The sequence below is a fragment of the Pygocentrus nattereri genome, chromosome 18 (genome assembly GCF_015220715.1).
Source record: "Pygocentrus nattereri isolate fPygNat1 chromosome 18, fPygNat1.pri, whole genome shotgun sequence".
Classification (NCBI taxonomy): Eukaryota; Metazoa; Chordata; class Actinopteri; order Characiformes; family Serrasalmidae; genus Pygocentrus; species Pygocentrus nattereri.
The window spans coordinates 27,909,991-27,924,719 of record NC_051228.1 but is presented as its reverse complement, the minus strand read 5'-3'; the positions used below and the strand labels follow the sequence as shown (position 1 = coordinate 27,924,719).

The 14,729-nt window shown below is 41.9% G+C and overlaps 1 protein-coding gene across 4 annotated transcripts in view; it reads left to right on the top strand.

Moving 5' to 3' along the window:
• Positions 1–14,729, top strand: part of tln1 (talin 1) — an 83,187-nt gene that overhangs the window by 37,272 nt on the left and 31,186 nt on the right. For 2 of the 4 annotated variants that reach the window (XM_037546970.1, XM_017697307.2), the window contains exons 13-30: positions 146–222; positions 805–985; positions 1,331–1,444; positions 1,609–1,717; positions 2,191–2,399; positions 2,686–2,784; positions 2,891–2,950; positions 4,713–4,880; positions 5,099–5,393; positions 6,191–6,357; positions 6,716–6,844; positions 9,088–9,201; positions 9,949–10,062; positions 10,163–10,297; positions 10,521–10,649; positions 13,132–13,234; positions 13,706–13,914; positions 14,183–14,302. In XM_037546970.1, the coding sequence (XP_037402867.1) occupies positions 146–222; positions 805–985; positions 1,331–1,444; positions 1,609–1,717; positions 2,191–2,399; positions 2,686–2,784; positions 2,891–2,950; positions 4,713–4,880; positions 5,099–5,393; positions 6,191–6,357; positions 6,716–6,844; positions 9,088–9,201; positions 9,949–10,062; positions 10,163–10,297; positions 10,521–10,649; positions 13,132–13,234; positions 13,706–13,914; positions 14,183–14,302 (2,532 nt within the window). The remainder of the gene's footprint in view (positions 1–145; positions 223–804; positions 986–1,330; positions 1,445–1,608; positions 1,718–2,190; positions 2,400–2,685; positions 2,785–2,890; positions 2,951–4,712; positions 4,881–5,098; positions 5,394–6,190; positions 6,358–6,715; positions 6,845–9,087; positions 9,202–9,948; positions 10,063–10,162; positions 10,298–10,520; positions 10,650–13,131; positions 13,235–13,705; positions 13,915–14,182; positions 14,303–14,729) is intronic. The other 2 variants (XM_017697308.2, XM_037546971.1) reach the window with 1 other exon arrangement.

The window sequence follows — 14,729 nt, the reverse complement described above, 5'->3', positions numbered from 1 at the left end:
GCAGTGGAATTCCACAACAAACCTTGATGCTTGACCTTTTGAGGGGTGAACAGCTTGGCAACAAAGTGTTTCTTTCAGGCCCCTATCAAAAGTAACGTAAAAGCAAAACTCTGGAACGAACCGTGTGAACCCTCTCTGTCCACAGAAAAAGAGCAAAGACCACTTTGGCCTAGAGGGAGATGAGGAATCGACCATGCTGGAAGACTCTGTTTCACCTAAAAAGTAAGCATTATAGTCCATCCATCACAATCTCTTCAAGTTCTGTTGCAGTGTTAGACTTGGTTCATTTTCAATTCAGTACCCCAAAAAAGCCTTACTGCTGACATGTTAGTTAATATGCTAGTTTTACAATTACAAGTTTTAAAAGCTTATTTTTTTATATGATTGATTGCTTTACAAGTAAGTTTTTCAGTTTGGTATTGCTCAGGTGACAAATTTTATGCAGTTCAGAGAAAAGATGGCCAAATGCAAATCTGAATCTGTTATCACAATTATTCAAATAATCAGGGCTCTTTTACTAGGTTAAAAGTAAATGTGCCCCTAGGCAACTGCTTTTCAGTCTAACGTGACATCTGTAAATTTGTGATTGATTATGTAGACTTGGCCTTCTAAAAGTATATTTCTCCTCAAAGAAACATTTGCCTCTTTCAGTCTTTTCCCCCATAATGACTTTGTGAAAGTTATATCAAATGTGTTACTTAAACGTACTGCTACATCATACTGTATCATGTCTATCATCTTCTGTAAATGTCAACCCACATGGTAGGCATACATGATAAACAGCTTATTTTCTGTTCATTCTAGGTCAACAGTGGTGCAGCAGCAGTTCAATAAGGTGGGTAAGGTGGAAACGGGCTCTGTGGCCATGCCAGTCATTATGCGATCAGGCGCAGGAGGTCCAGGGAACTTCCAGATGGGCTCCATGCCCCAAGCCAAGCAGCAGATCACGAGTGGCCAGATGCACACAGGACATATGCCCCCACTGGTGAGCTGTCTTATCTGCTGGAGTTAGTCCCTATTCTCAGCACACTTAACTCTGCTTCAGTGTTTATGCTCTGCACCGATTTTTCGTCTGCATAAAGTGCTTTATTGATTGGGTGGAACAAAAAACTTGCAGCTACAATCCATACTGTTTCTGCATGGCTAAGTGTAGACTCTTGGTCCCACTTTCTCTTTTACATGCATGAAGTTGTGTATGGGCTGATTTAGCATGCACAGAACTGCTAACATATGAGTGTTTTTCGCTTCTCTTAGCTCTGAGATTATCTGTGTGATTGTCCGTATCTTTCTGTCTCTGTTATAACTCATGTACATTTCTCTTCCATTGCAGACCTCAGCCCAGCAGGCCCTAACAGGCACCATTAACTCCAGTATGCAGGCAGTACAAGCTGCGCAGGCCTCTCTGGATGAGTTTGATGACCTTCCTCCACTGGGCACTGACGCGGTGAGACTATCCAAATGCCTATTAATTTCTATGCATTTCTAAATGCACTCTGTGCGTTTATGTACTGTGAATAGATTTGGTGGTGATTTGCAGTAAATTTCATAGCTTTGTTTGGTGGTAATTGCAGTATTTTCCCCCTTGCTGTCTTTCTGTCTGTCTGTTAGGCTGCTCAAGCCTGGAGGAAGAACAAAATGGACGAGTCCAAGCATGAGATCCACTCTCAGGTGGATGCTATTACCGCAGGAACAGCATCTATGGTCAACCTCACCGCAGGCGAGTTCAGACACTCAGTCATTGCAACAGTGATAGCAATATACACATCCTTAGTAAGGAACAGTACTATCTGTCCATTCCAAATTCTTTTGTAAATATAATTTTTTTCCATGGTTGGGGGTTGATGAAACTGATGTAATAGATATTTAACATACAAAAAGATAACACAATCCCTTGCAAGGGCTTTTAAAGCTACGCTGCATAGAATTATGTCTAAGATCACCTGCCAGTATATCATTGTTTGTCAGTGAAGACATTTTTTTTTTTTAATCCAAACATGAAACGTGTTTGAGTGCAACTAAATTTGTTAGTAACTGTCCATAAAATTAGCCTTTCTTGTCACTCGCAACAAATCTGCTAACACCAAGGCAGCCTTTGGAGCACACCCACTCCTAACAGGAGACATTTGCCATGCTGGAATACTGTACAAACCCCATACATTTACTCTGGCTGTCCCTGCCCCTGTCTTGCAGGTGACCCAGCAGAGACGGACTATACGGCTGTGGGTTGTGCAGTGACCACGATTTCTTCTAACCTGACGGAGATGTCAAAGGGTGTGAAACTACTAGCAGCACTGATGGAGGATGAGGGTGGAAACGGACAACAGCTCCTCGGTGCTGCCCGGAACCTGGCCTGTGCAGTGTCAGACATGCTGAAGACTGCTCAGCCTGCTAGCACTGAGGTTATACATTAACTACAGTACAAAGTCATTGCTCATTCAGAGAGCCCTTGAGAAAATAATTTATATACAGTGCTAACCAATAGGATACATGAGGATGCAAAGTGACCTCTAATTCCGTGTAACAAGGAGAAGCCTTTTTAAATGGGATGCCTGATGATTTATTTATGCACAGTATAATCTTTCCTCATATTTTCTTTCTGAACTTTGAATGAATTGTTTATATAAAGTTATAAATTAATTTACCTTGTAATGTAAACATGATTGTGCTTCCATGTGCCATCTACAGCCTCGTCAGAATCTTCTGCAGGCTGCAGGCAATGTTGGTCAGGCCAGCGGAGAGTTGCTGCAGCAGATTGGAGAAAGTGATGCTGACCAGCAATTCCAGGTGAGCCACCTCTACTCACACATACACAATCAGAAGGAAAAAACAAGACTAAAGCATTTAAATGAATAAATTTAACCTGAATTTTCTTTGTCACTGCGTTAACCAGTCCTTAGGCAGAGGATCATTCAGACACACACGACGGATTCACCATTATAGTCAAATGATGGTAACAAAACGCCCTCAGAGAGAGTAATTCATCCTCACCAGCCAATTGTACTAATTCTTCCCTAATCATATTTAAAAACTTTAGTTGGAGAACATTTTTAATCTTAGTGTGAGTTAATTAATATATAACTCCACTCAAAAATTTTGAATACTTGCTTCCTTGTTTTGAAGTTACAGCTACTAGACTCATTTTAGCCAGATAATGCAGTTTGCTTGACAAAACCAGGAAGTAAAGTTTTTGGTGGAGTTACAGTTCAAACCTAATTAATGTGCAACTATTTGAACAATGAGTCTCATCTTCTGTTGGTAATTGTTGGGTGAAAACCTCTGGTGGTGGGTCTCTCTGATTGTATATACTCTTGAACTTTGCACACAATAATGTACATATAATATAATACACCAAGATGATGTTGTGTTTAAAAATGGATTGAGTAGCTGAAATATTTGGCCTACTCCAGAGCATAAAATGAAGATTTCTTTTATTCAGTGGAATGAGAATCAACCTGATTCTCCCTGGAGGTTGAGTGTTAGTGGCATACTATTAGCAGTGAGCTGGTATAGAGAAACTATTCCTGGAGGCCTGCAGCAGGACTAATACTGCTCCCAAGTGCTCATGGAATGCAACTCGACCACAGCCGCCACAAATTACATAAGTTCCCCTGCTCTTTGTGAGTTTTCCTTCTTTTCTAATGGTGAAGAGCGAGCCATTCAACTTCCTGCTGTTAAAAAAGCATTTAGACACTAGGGCTGCAAATATACTGAAACTGCTATATGAGGAATTTTTGGAGCTGCACAGGGGGTTGGCAGTAACTGACAAGAGTTTTTGTTACTGATATGAGGCCAGTTTTTGTGCAGTGATAGTGTGGAACAGATTTTACTTGCCTACTCACTTTCTTGTGTTTTTGGTGTCTGGCTGGGTCACCTCTGGAACGCCAGCAGGAGTGCTTCCATAGTTGCCTAGCACCTTGGTTGTTATTGTTTTTGCAGGCGTGTTGAGGACATTTTTTCGAAACAAACGCACATCCATTTTTGTTACAGTGTTTAGTTAAGACGTTCTTTGCTCTTTTTAAATTGCCGCTTTTAAAGAGGAATTTTTCTGTGGCTATGTTAATTTATCAGGCATCTAGCTGCATTACACAGGGAAAGCTCAACCAAAAAAATAATCTGTGTGATTGGCTTTACTGTCTCACATGTGGTACTAGTGTAGTTTCCACATACAGTTTCCACATACAGTCAATAGCTGGAGGCCTCTGTGCTGCTAGTTTTAAACATAACTTCATGGAACAGCATTTCATCTGTTGTGGAAGCAGTTTGTCTCCCCCGTGGAAAGAATCCAGAGTATGCTTTAGACAGCTATGTCAGTCAGTCTGTAGTTGGCATCACTGCTCATCATTTTGGGTCTTTAGTCTAACCCTAAGACTTTGGTTACTTCAATTCACTCACTTATTTCACCATCCAAAATGTTAATCTGCAGATTGCAGTATTAAAGATTCAAAGGCTGCACTGCAAACCCGGCTTGTAGAGATGTTCATAGCATCTGTCTTAATACTGCGATGACTGTGACTTACTGATATCTCACAAAATCTTTAATGTGTAGTTGATGATTTAATTGATGATTTGATTCATCAGACATATAGATATACCTAGATAGTTTATAAACTAACACCTTGATCAAAAATCAGTCTGTACACACATGGATAACTTTTCATGTTGAAAATGCTGAGCAGTGTGTATGACTTTGTGCGTGACTGTGTGGTCTGCAGGACATGCTTATGAAGCTGGCAAAGGCAGTGGCTAATGCAGCGGCAGCTCTGGTGCTGAAGGCGAAAAATGTGGCTCAGAAGACTGATGACTCAGCTCAGCAGAACCGGGTCATTGCAGCTGCCACACAGTGTGCCCTCTCCACCTCCCAGCTGGTGGCTTGTACACGGGTGAGATCTAAATGCACACACCCTTTTAGATTGCAGACATCAACCAGCTTCTGTCTTGGGAATTAAGGAGCCAGACGACAGCCATATCGCTTCTGTTTCATGGTTCAATTTTCTACAATTAAGCTTCATTATAGCTTCGGCCAGTCAAAGCTAATTCCCTCAGACAGATCCACTGAGCAAGCCAGATGCGTGTGTGTGTGTGTGCATGAACTCTTCAGGTGGTGGCTCCTACCATTAGCTCCCCGGTGTGTCAAGAGCAGCTGATTGAGGCGGGGAAACTGGTGGCTAAGTCGGTGGAAGGCTGTGTGGAGGCGTCCCAAGGGGCTACCACTGATGAGCAGCTGCTGAAGCAAGTGGGGGTGGCTGCAACAGGTGTCACTCAGGCCCTTAATGAGCTCTTGCAGCACATTAAGCAGTACGCAAGTGGGGGCAAGCCAATTGGTCGCCATGGTGAGGCGACTGATCGCATCCTAGATGTAACGGAGAACATCTTCAGCTCCATGGGAGATGCAGGTGCGAGGAGAGGACTGGATATTGCTCTTTTGTAGGGGTGTAAATATCTTCCTGTATATTTGAATATGATTCTTTATGCAATAAAGTCCATAGCAAAACTGTCAGGAAAGGTTAGAAATGAAAGGATTTTTATTTACTTTATTCATGTTGATGCTCCAAATTTAATCTTTTCAAGTGTTATTTCTCAGGCTTAAACGTTTAAAAGTGTTAAGTCTTGAGGGTCACTTCACAAATGAGCACCTCTGGTTACCACAGTAGTTTAAATATTCGGAAACCAGCAAGCACAATTTAAAATGATACTTTAAACAGAATTACATGAATGTGCAGTTATTTTTGCAGATTTATCTCTTTCTCATATTAATGAGTTAATGCAGTTTATATGGATATATGGTGCTAACACTTATACCAAAATTTTCTTCTAAATGAATAGAGTAGTGTAGTGTCTCATCACTACTCAGCGCTCTCAAGTAGAGAGCGCTGAGTAGTGATGAGACAGGGCTGTCTTACTCATGTAAACCTCTCTCTCTCTCTCTCTCTCTCTCTCTCTCTCTCTCTCTCTCTCTCTCTCTCTCTCTCTCTCTCTCTCTCTCTCTCTCTCTCTCTCTCTCTCTCTCTCTCTCTCTCTCTCTCTTGCGCTCGCTCTGTCTCTCTTGCGCTCGCTCTCTCTCACTGTCTCTCTCTCTCTCTCTCTCTCTCTCTCTCTCTCTCTCTCTCTCTCTCTCTCTCTCTCTCTCTCTCTCTCTCTCTCTCTCTCTCTCTCTCTCTCTCTCTCGCCCCCCCTCTCGCTCTCGCTCTAGGAGAGATGGTGCGGCAGGCACGGATCCTGGCCCAGGCCACTTCTGACCTGGTCAATGCCATCAAGGCAGATGCTGAGGGTGAGACGGACCTGGAAAACTCACGCAAGCTGCTGTCCGCTGCCAAACTTCTGGCTGACGCAACCGCCAGAATGGTGGAGGCTGCCAAGGTACGTGGCATGAGATATGGTCACTATCTCTGTCCAGAGGATTTATGGGTGTATGGCAGAGCGAAGTTGTACAGCTCATTCTTGTGGAGCTAGGCCAAAGCAGAGGAAATAAAAGTTAAAGAAAGAATGACCTGTGAGTCAAATCTTGTCGAGCTTTTGACTGAACATGCTGAACATATTGCTGAACATGATAAAAAGAGCATAGTTATGTTTCAGCTTAAATATGTAAATCTTTTTGCGCTTTAAGGCTTTTGCCATTAATTTTAGGGGTTCTGGTCTGTAAGTGGAAGTCGTACATGGAATGACATTAAACTCCTAATGTATGTGTGTATGTGTTCATTTGAATATGTGTGAACAGGGTGCTGCTGCAAACCCAGACAGTGAGGAGCAACAACAGAAATTGCGTGAGGCAGCTGAGGGCCTACGCATGGCTACCAATGCAGCAGCACAGAATGCCATCAAAAAGAGACTGGTCAACAAGCTGGAGGTGAGGAAAGACATATCACCAAACCAAATGAACTACTTATTTTTTTGGAAGTGATACAAAACAATGCTGTCTTATGTTCATCTCTGTGAATTCACATGACAAATAAGACCTGAGGTTATATCACACTTGAATTTGAGCTGCTCTACCTGTGGTACTTTTTGTCATAAATGTTCTTCCTGTGAGCCATCTGTGGTCCAACCTTTGTGTGTAGCTTTGTCTATTCAAATAGTATCAGACTATGAGTGTATTAGCTGCTGTATTGTCAAAAGATTTAAACCATGAATGGAGAATAGCTGCTAATGTATTGCCATTAGTCCTTATGTGACTTCCCAGCATAATGCCATTAGCTATTATATAAATGTTTTTTATAAAATAGCTTGTATGAGATCCTGAACAGCAAGGTATGATGAACAAGCACACTTAGAAATTTAGTATGATTTAATACCTGGATACTTAACACGTCTTCACAGTGCTGTGGTATTTGTTGCTTTGGGCTACAGTTTTAGCTGTAACTGGTCAGAACGTGTCTGAGACCTGGATAGTTTGCTGAGCAAGTTCTTGAGGACGTGTTTTAATAACTGGGAATGTTTCTTCATCCACGTTTCAACTTGTTTCACCTGAGCAGTGAGAGAGGAAAGGCTAACAGTGTGCAGTGGCTAGATGTGGACTAGAATAGCTGAATTCCCTGAAGAGTGGAGAAAGCACTCTTGGAGCCCACATGAGGAAGTGGCATTTTGTTTTAACTAACTACCCTGAGGGCAGTGCTTTCATAGCCTTTATATGGCACAAACATGTAGAACAGTATGTAGTGTCCACATAGAATTCTCTGAATAACTGCTACAGTGTTAGCAAGATGATGTTTAGGCTGTAACAGTTTTAATGCCAACAGTGTCAGTTTATTTTGCTTCATAGAATGAGCCCAGAATTTTACTCTTACAGGAGACCCTTTTTCCCCCTCCTTAATGTTACTTTGTTGTATTCTTTGAAAGGCATCTGTGATGAATGGGACAAACTGAAGAATCTGAAGAAAGAGTACTTTTTGAGGGGCATTGATTCTGGATTTAATAGAGAATGGTCTCATTGCCTGACTCTGTCATTGCGCTGCTGCCTATAGTTTAAGAATGGCCGCAGTGGACCGTGGAACTGTGAAAGCGCATTGCATCACATAGCAGAACAGTGCTATTGAATCAACAAGCTCAAATTAATTTTTACACTTTACTCGTTTAAATTTAGGGAAATAAATTTGGATGCCAAATTTCACACTTGGAATCAGTTTACTACCTCTTCACAAACTCACTGTTTACAAGCTGAAAGGTACAAGGTGATGAAAGACTAAGCTAATAACATTAGCAGAGGTACCAGACCAAGAGCCTTTGTTCTTCTCAAAGACTGATTGCCTTTCTCTGTGTACATTTTCAAGCCATACAGGATCTGATGGGTGCTAACATATGTACTGGATGGTCCAGTCATACGTGGACAGTGCTAAGTACAGGTGTGAATGGTGTACAGTGCATCTTGTAGATGGTTTGTAATCTGATTACTCAAACCACCTTCACAAGTCAGGGATGCATCACTTTTATAGTTTGAATGCTAAAGCGTCTTGAATCTTTAACAGCAGGACCACCTTCCTCAGTGTCCGCTTATGATCAGATCCCTTGAGATGCATGTTAATACAAAGTGTGAACAGGGTCAAAGAGACTGCTGTGCAGGTCCAACCACTAACCAGGATGCAGGGTTGGTGGGTGTGGTTATTCTAGTGGAGGCAGAGACTCTTATGTTTTTGTGATGTAGAAATAAGAAGAAAATCCCAATAGCCTGTTACATCGCTTGCCTGTTTTTTAAAGATTGCAGTATACAATGATAAGTAATGCGTATGTGAACTGGCAAGGAAAATGCAGGTTTGTGCACTTGTCTCATTTAAATAAATAGAATAATTAAATAGAGAGAAATTATTTGAGACTAAAGAATAAAACAAATCATTTATATTCCCTAGCATGTTACTTTTCTGAGCTGTGCATGTTCACTTTATCTTGAGGGACTTTTTCAGTTGACCATAGGTGTATTATGTTGCTTACAGCTATGGTTCTAAACTTCTGTCTCTGGCCATACTTATTTCACAGTCTGTTGTTTCTCTTTTCGCATTTCTCAGTAACCGTTTGAAGCAGAAGCATTGGATAAACTTGTCTCTGGTGTGAGGTTTCCTGTAGTGATGTCTAATTAAGCAAGTGTTCTGTTTCCTGCAGAATGCTGCAAAGCAGGCCGCTGCAGCTGCCACTCAGACCATCGCTGCAGCCCAGCATGCTGCCTCGTCTAATAAGAACCCAGCAGCCCAGCAGCAGCTCGTTCAGAGCTGCAAGGTAGGTTCCATCATAACCCACTTCCTGAATCAGTAAGGTAACGGTGAGGACAACCCACCAGGAAGTTATTACTCATTTCACACACCAAAACTTGAATATGAAGGTAAATGAAAGCAGCTACATACTTTTCAGAACTTTGTCTGAACTCTCCTTATCTTTTACTACCTTTATTCTTGAGTAAGGATAGATTGTCTTCTGGTTTTAGTGCTATTTCATGATAAACACAATGATATTGTTCTAAATTTTAATGATCCCATTAAGCATGTAAAATTAGTCTTTTTTTAAAAAGTCACAGCAGAAGTAAGTATCCCATTACTATAATCTCCTTACCATGCATGTGCTAGGACAGCACATGTTAATATAATACAAACTGTAAATATGAATACTGCTAGTGATAATGTTGTAGTTAATTAAGCTTTAGTTTATCTTTTAGTGTTTATAGTGTAGAAACATGATGTGTTAATGAAAACGTTTTCCAACAGAATACCTGTAGTGAAGTTTAAATTGGATTTAAAGGTACCTGTGATACTTTTAGGGCATTGTTAGTATATTTTAACAATTCAACAATAAGAAACCTTTGCCAATTCGGTCAGTGATGTGTAACAATTATAGCATGATAGTTTTCGCATTTTTTGCAGTTTGTGTGATAGATAGTAATGACCGCATATACTTGAGTGTGCTTTAGCCATGAATAATGCGTACTTCACGTTTCCATGTTATGCTTCTGACACAGTGTTTGATTGACAGGTTGTGGCAGACCAGATCCCTCAGCTGGTGCAGGGAGTGAGAGGCAGCCAGGCCCAGCCTGACAGTCCCAGCGCCCAACTCGCCCTCATCGGAGCCAGCCAGAACTTCCTGCAGGTTCCTGCACAACTGACCCTATTCAGCTATAGTTATTGTTATGAAAGTAAGATTGAGGGTTAACATTTAGGCTCATAATATCGATTTTCCTCTTTGTCAGCCTGGAGCTAAGATGGTGACTGCTGCTAAGGCTACAGTGCCCACTATCAGTGACCAGGCCTCTGCCATGCAACTGAGCCAGTGTGCCAAGAACCTGGCCAGCGCTCTGGCCGAACTTCGCACAGCTGCTCAGAAGGTAAAGAGTTTAAAGAAAAAGAAAAAAAAAAAAAAAAAAAAATATATATATATATATATATATATATATATATATATATATATTGTGTGTGTCATGCAAATTATGTTAATTATCCTGTTTGCATGGAAAATGCATTTACAGGTTTGATATGCATTTGCCATATTGCCCTTATTAACAGCTAAATGGTGGACTCTTTGCATCTCTGTCTCTCTCTTTATTGTAGGCTCAGGAGGCATGTGGTCCTCTGGAGATTGATAATGCTCTGACAGTGGTACGAGGCCTGGAGAGAGACATACAGGAGGCTAAAGCCGCAGCAGCTGAAGGGACACTCAGACCCCTTCCTGGGGAAACGGTGAGTGTATATACACCTTGCTTTGGCTGTTTTAGTGGCTTTCAGTCCATTCACATGCACATACATATACAATGTTGTAGCACGGCATGTGCTACCTCGGGCTCAAGGAGGACACTGGAGGCAGGATTCCGAGCTGCAGCAGCCATATCTTTTATTTTCCCACAGAATAAACAAACAAAACCAACCAACTCTCAGCTGGCTAGCAGAGCCGAGAGGGAACAAGAGCTCGCCACTCAGCCTCCCTGTTACCGCCCCCAGCTGGCAGCTCGGTCCCGAGCTCCGCCGCCTGGGCCCAATCCCGTTACGCAGCAAGGCTGCTAAGTTTGACCCGGGCGGCGGAGCTCGGGACTCACTCCTTGCACTGGTGTCTCTCACGGTTGGCACCAGCGTCCTCGTCCTCCTCCCGCCGCCACTCTCGTGCCTCGCATCCGTCCGGGGAGCTCGGGCTTTGCGCTCCGCCCCCTCCACACTCATGGCTCTCTTTCCGGCGTCCTCGGCAAGGTTCGACGCCGCTGAGTGGGCAGGCGCATACCACAAATGTATGTCCAGATGTATCCAGAGACCCCTTCCAATCAGTGAGTTCAGATACTTTAAGGTGGACCACAGTATGTGAAATTTCCGCTCCTTGCAGAAAGTGTTCTCTAATCACTCTGCTCTAATTCTGCTCTGGGTTTTTTGTTTCCTGCTACATTGTTAAACGAAAAGATTACGTACTGCAAAGGCGTTTTAGTGATAGGGATAGGCTTGAGACCAATCATTCTGAGCCAGAAAACTGCAGAGTCTAAAAAAAAAAAAATACACATGCTTTTAACATGATCTTCTCTATCATTTGTGCAACAAAATGGAAGGAATGAGACACGGTTGTACATAATATGTACAAAACTTCTATGATATCGTATTTGCCGATCAATATGAATTTCCAGTAGGTAGGTCTACTAAACAGTTCTGCAGTGAAAAAGCTGTGAATGTTGTGCATGCTGTAGCAGCCATGCTGCTGCATCACTCATGTCACACGAAGTTAGTCAGTGTGGTAGGGGAAAAAAAAACTGGCTTGAAGGATAGAGAAGTATTGGAGTGAGTTCGGCGTGAGAAAGAACACTGACACTCCAGCTTTCTGAAAAGCTGTTCCTGCTCTGGTCAAAATCATGCACTCCGCTCCCACTCTGTACAACCTCACGTGCTGTGAGGTGGATACTAATACAGACATTCAAATGCACACACACAGCTTGTATGAACAATCCATCAATTGAAAAGAATTGCTGATTAAGTGAGATCCTTATAGGACTGCACATATGACATTTTATGCATCAGGTGAGGGATATAAAGCTCCACTGGGCTATGGACCAGTGAAATTGCATTCTCTGGTGTGATGGTGCTTCATCACAAACCACTGGGTTGGAGTGGTGTTTGTTCCAGAACTTATCGTCCAAAATCAGTACCTGACTTCACTAATGCTTTTGTGGCTATGTGGGAGTATGTCATATTTCACATGTTTGACTGTCTGTTACACAGACCTCTATACTGGACTCTATACGGCTAACAAAGAGAGAGAGAGATGTTGCAACTGTTATCGCAAGCACATTGTTACACATACACACACTCCCACACTCTGTCACATACTTCCTGTCACATGGGAAACCACTTCACACACTACTGTTTGTGTGTGCGCGCATTCAGCCGTCAGAGGATTTCCTCCCAGTTAGTTCCCACAAGTCGCTCAGTGTGACTGCTTTTTAATCCTGGACTATATTGAAGGCCCTGGAGATCCAAGAATGATCAGCTCTAATTTACAGTGGCTCTTACTCTACGTCCACCGTGCACCGTGAACATTAAGCGTATTACATTTTTAGAAAAGCTCTGTTGAATGAAACAAAAGGTCAAGACCTGCCCACTCCTACTGGATGCTTGGTCTGCCTTACCCCAGGCAGTGTGGGATGAAAATGTGTGAATATGCTGAGTCACTCACAGTGAAACATCATACACTTTTTGTTGGTGTTCGAACTGAATTCTGTTTGTTTGAAATTCAACTATATTTCTTTGTAACTGATAGCTGCAGTCTGTGTTGCTTTACTTTATAGCTGAATGTTCTCTTGAAATCCTAGTTTTTAGTCATAAATCAAGTTTTGTGCTTGGTACTTTCTTCTATATGTAGCATTAGCGTGTGGTACAGTTTGCACCTCTTTTGTGCTTGTGTGACAGTCATCATTGTATGATATTTTTTATGCATTGTGCAGCAGTGGCTGTTGATGCTTTGCCTAAGTCTTCTCAAAGCTTTTGACAGAATTTAAGAATTTAAGTCTGTCATGACTCACTGGCACAAGCATTTTAGTATATAATTGTAGGGCTGCACTGCACATATTTATATGCAAATATTATAGTCTGCAATTAATAATTGAATTTCCTTATGGACTGTGGAAGATGTTCTTTGTGTGTGTGTGTGTGTGTGTGTGTGTGTGTGTGTGTGTGTGTGTGTGTGTTTTAGCTGGAGAAATGTTCTCAGGACCTGGGCTCCAATACCAAGGCAGTGAGCTCTGCTATTGCCCAGCTGCTAAGTGAAGCCACACAGGGCAATGAGAACTACACTGGTAAAGCTGCAACTAAGCATTCCCTAACTCAGTTCATTCTTTTTTTGTGGTTTAAAATTGTGAATGAATTAAGAATTGACAGATGTTACATTTCTACTTCCACTGCATAGTGCTTCACATCTTTTTAGAAGATTTGTTGCTGCACACACTCCTAGAGTCCTACAGCACCACCTACCTGTAACGTGTAGCATTTTTAATTTTTTTTGACATGGTGCAGTGTGGAGATAATCGCTGTAATATGGTCTTTACACACCATGTTATCACTATCATAATAAAATCTCAACATTTGTAATGGTGCATGAGAAGTAACAGTCTCTTGATTTTGGACATTTATTAAGTTTTACACAGAGTAAATGGCAAGTCACATTTTAAAAACGTCATTAATTAATTAAAACTGTAAATTTCTCAATTGAGAGGGGAATAAAGTGAAACCATGCAATGCGAAGTTGTGAATTTTGTTATCCTCTGTAGGCCAGGCTGCGAGGGATGTGGCCCAGGCTCTTCGCTCTCTGGCCTCAGCTGCTCGTGCAGTGGCTGCCACCACAGAGGACACGCAGGCCCGTAATGCCATGCTGGACTGCGCTGGAGATGTCATGGACAAATCAGCCAACCTCATTGAAGAGACCAAGAGGGCTATCGCTAAACCAGGAGACCCAGATAGTCAGCAGCGGCTGGCTCAGGTTAGGCATGCAGAAATGCTGGTAATGCACATACTCCTGAAGTGAAATTACAACAGAGCATTTATATTTGGTAACAAAAGCCTCCCTTTTAATTGCTGATGTGAGACTTCGTGTTGCTTTTCTTTTGCGTCAGTGTGTTCATTCATTTGAAAGGATAAATGTTGTCTGTTCAAAGTAATCTATGATTAGTGTTCGCTTGGGAGTCAACTCAAAATCCATGATGATAATTGGTGCTTGTGTTTGTTTGTTCGTTTCCTTATCCTTTCAGGTGGCTAAGGCTGTGTCCCAGGCCCTGAACCGCTCTGTCAACTGTCTCCCCGGACAGAGAGATGTAGATAATGCTATTAGGACTGTGGGAGAGGCCAGCAAGAAGCTCCTCTCTGATCAGGTGAGAGCAGCTTAATCTACTATTAAGGTTTTAAAATATCAATATTGTTTTACTGACATTTCTAGTCCATTTTAATGGACTTTATGGTCCATCCACTTTTGCTTACATTGTATTTTCTCTTTGGTTATTTGTCTTATGTGTCTTCACATTTCATACAGTCTGTGAGCTTGTGACAGACTGTATGTCATTCATCGAGTTTGTTGAATCATGCTAGCTCTGAGTCAAAGCCCTGGACTTGTGGTATAATCTTGTAGATGTTTGAAAAACAGATGAAGCCACCTGAGTAAGCGTTGAAATGTCTTCAGGATTATACTACAAGTCCAAGTGACCATGACTTACTCAACATTGTGCATAAGACTGTTATTCTTGCTCAAGACAGGTGTAGATAACATTCTTTACTTCACATGGTAAAGACATAAACCTATTA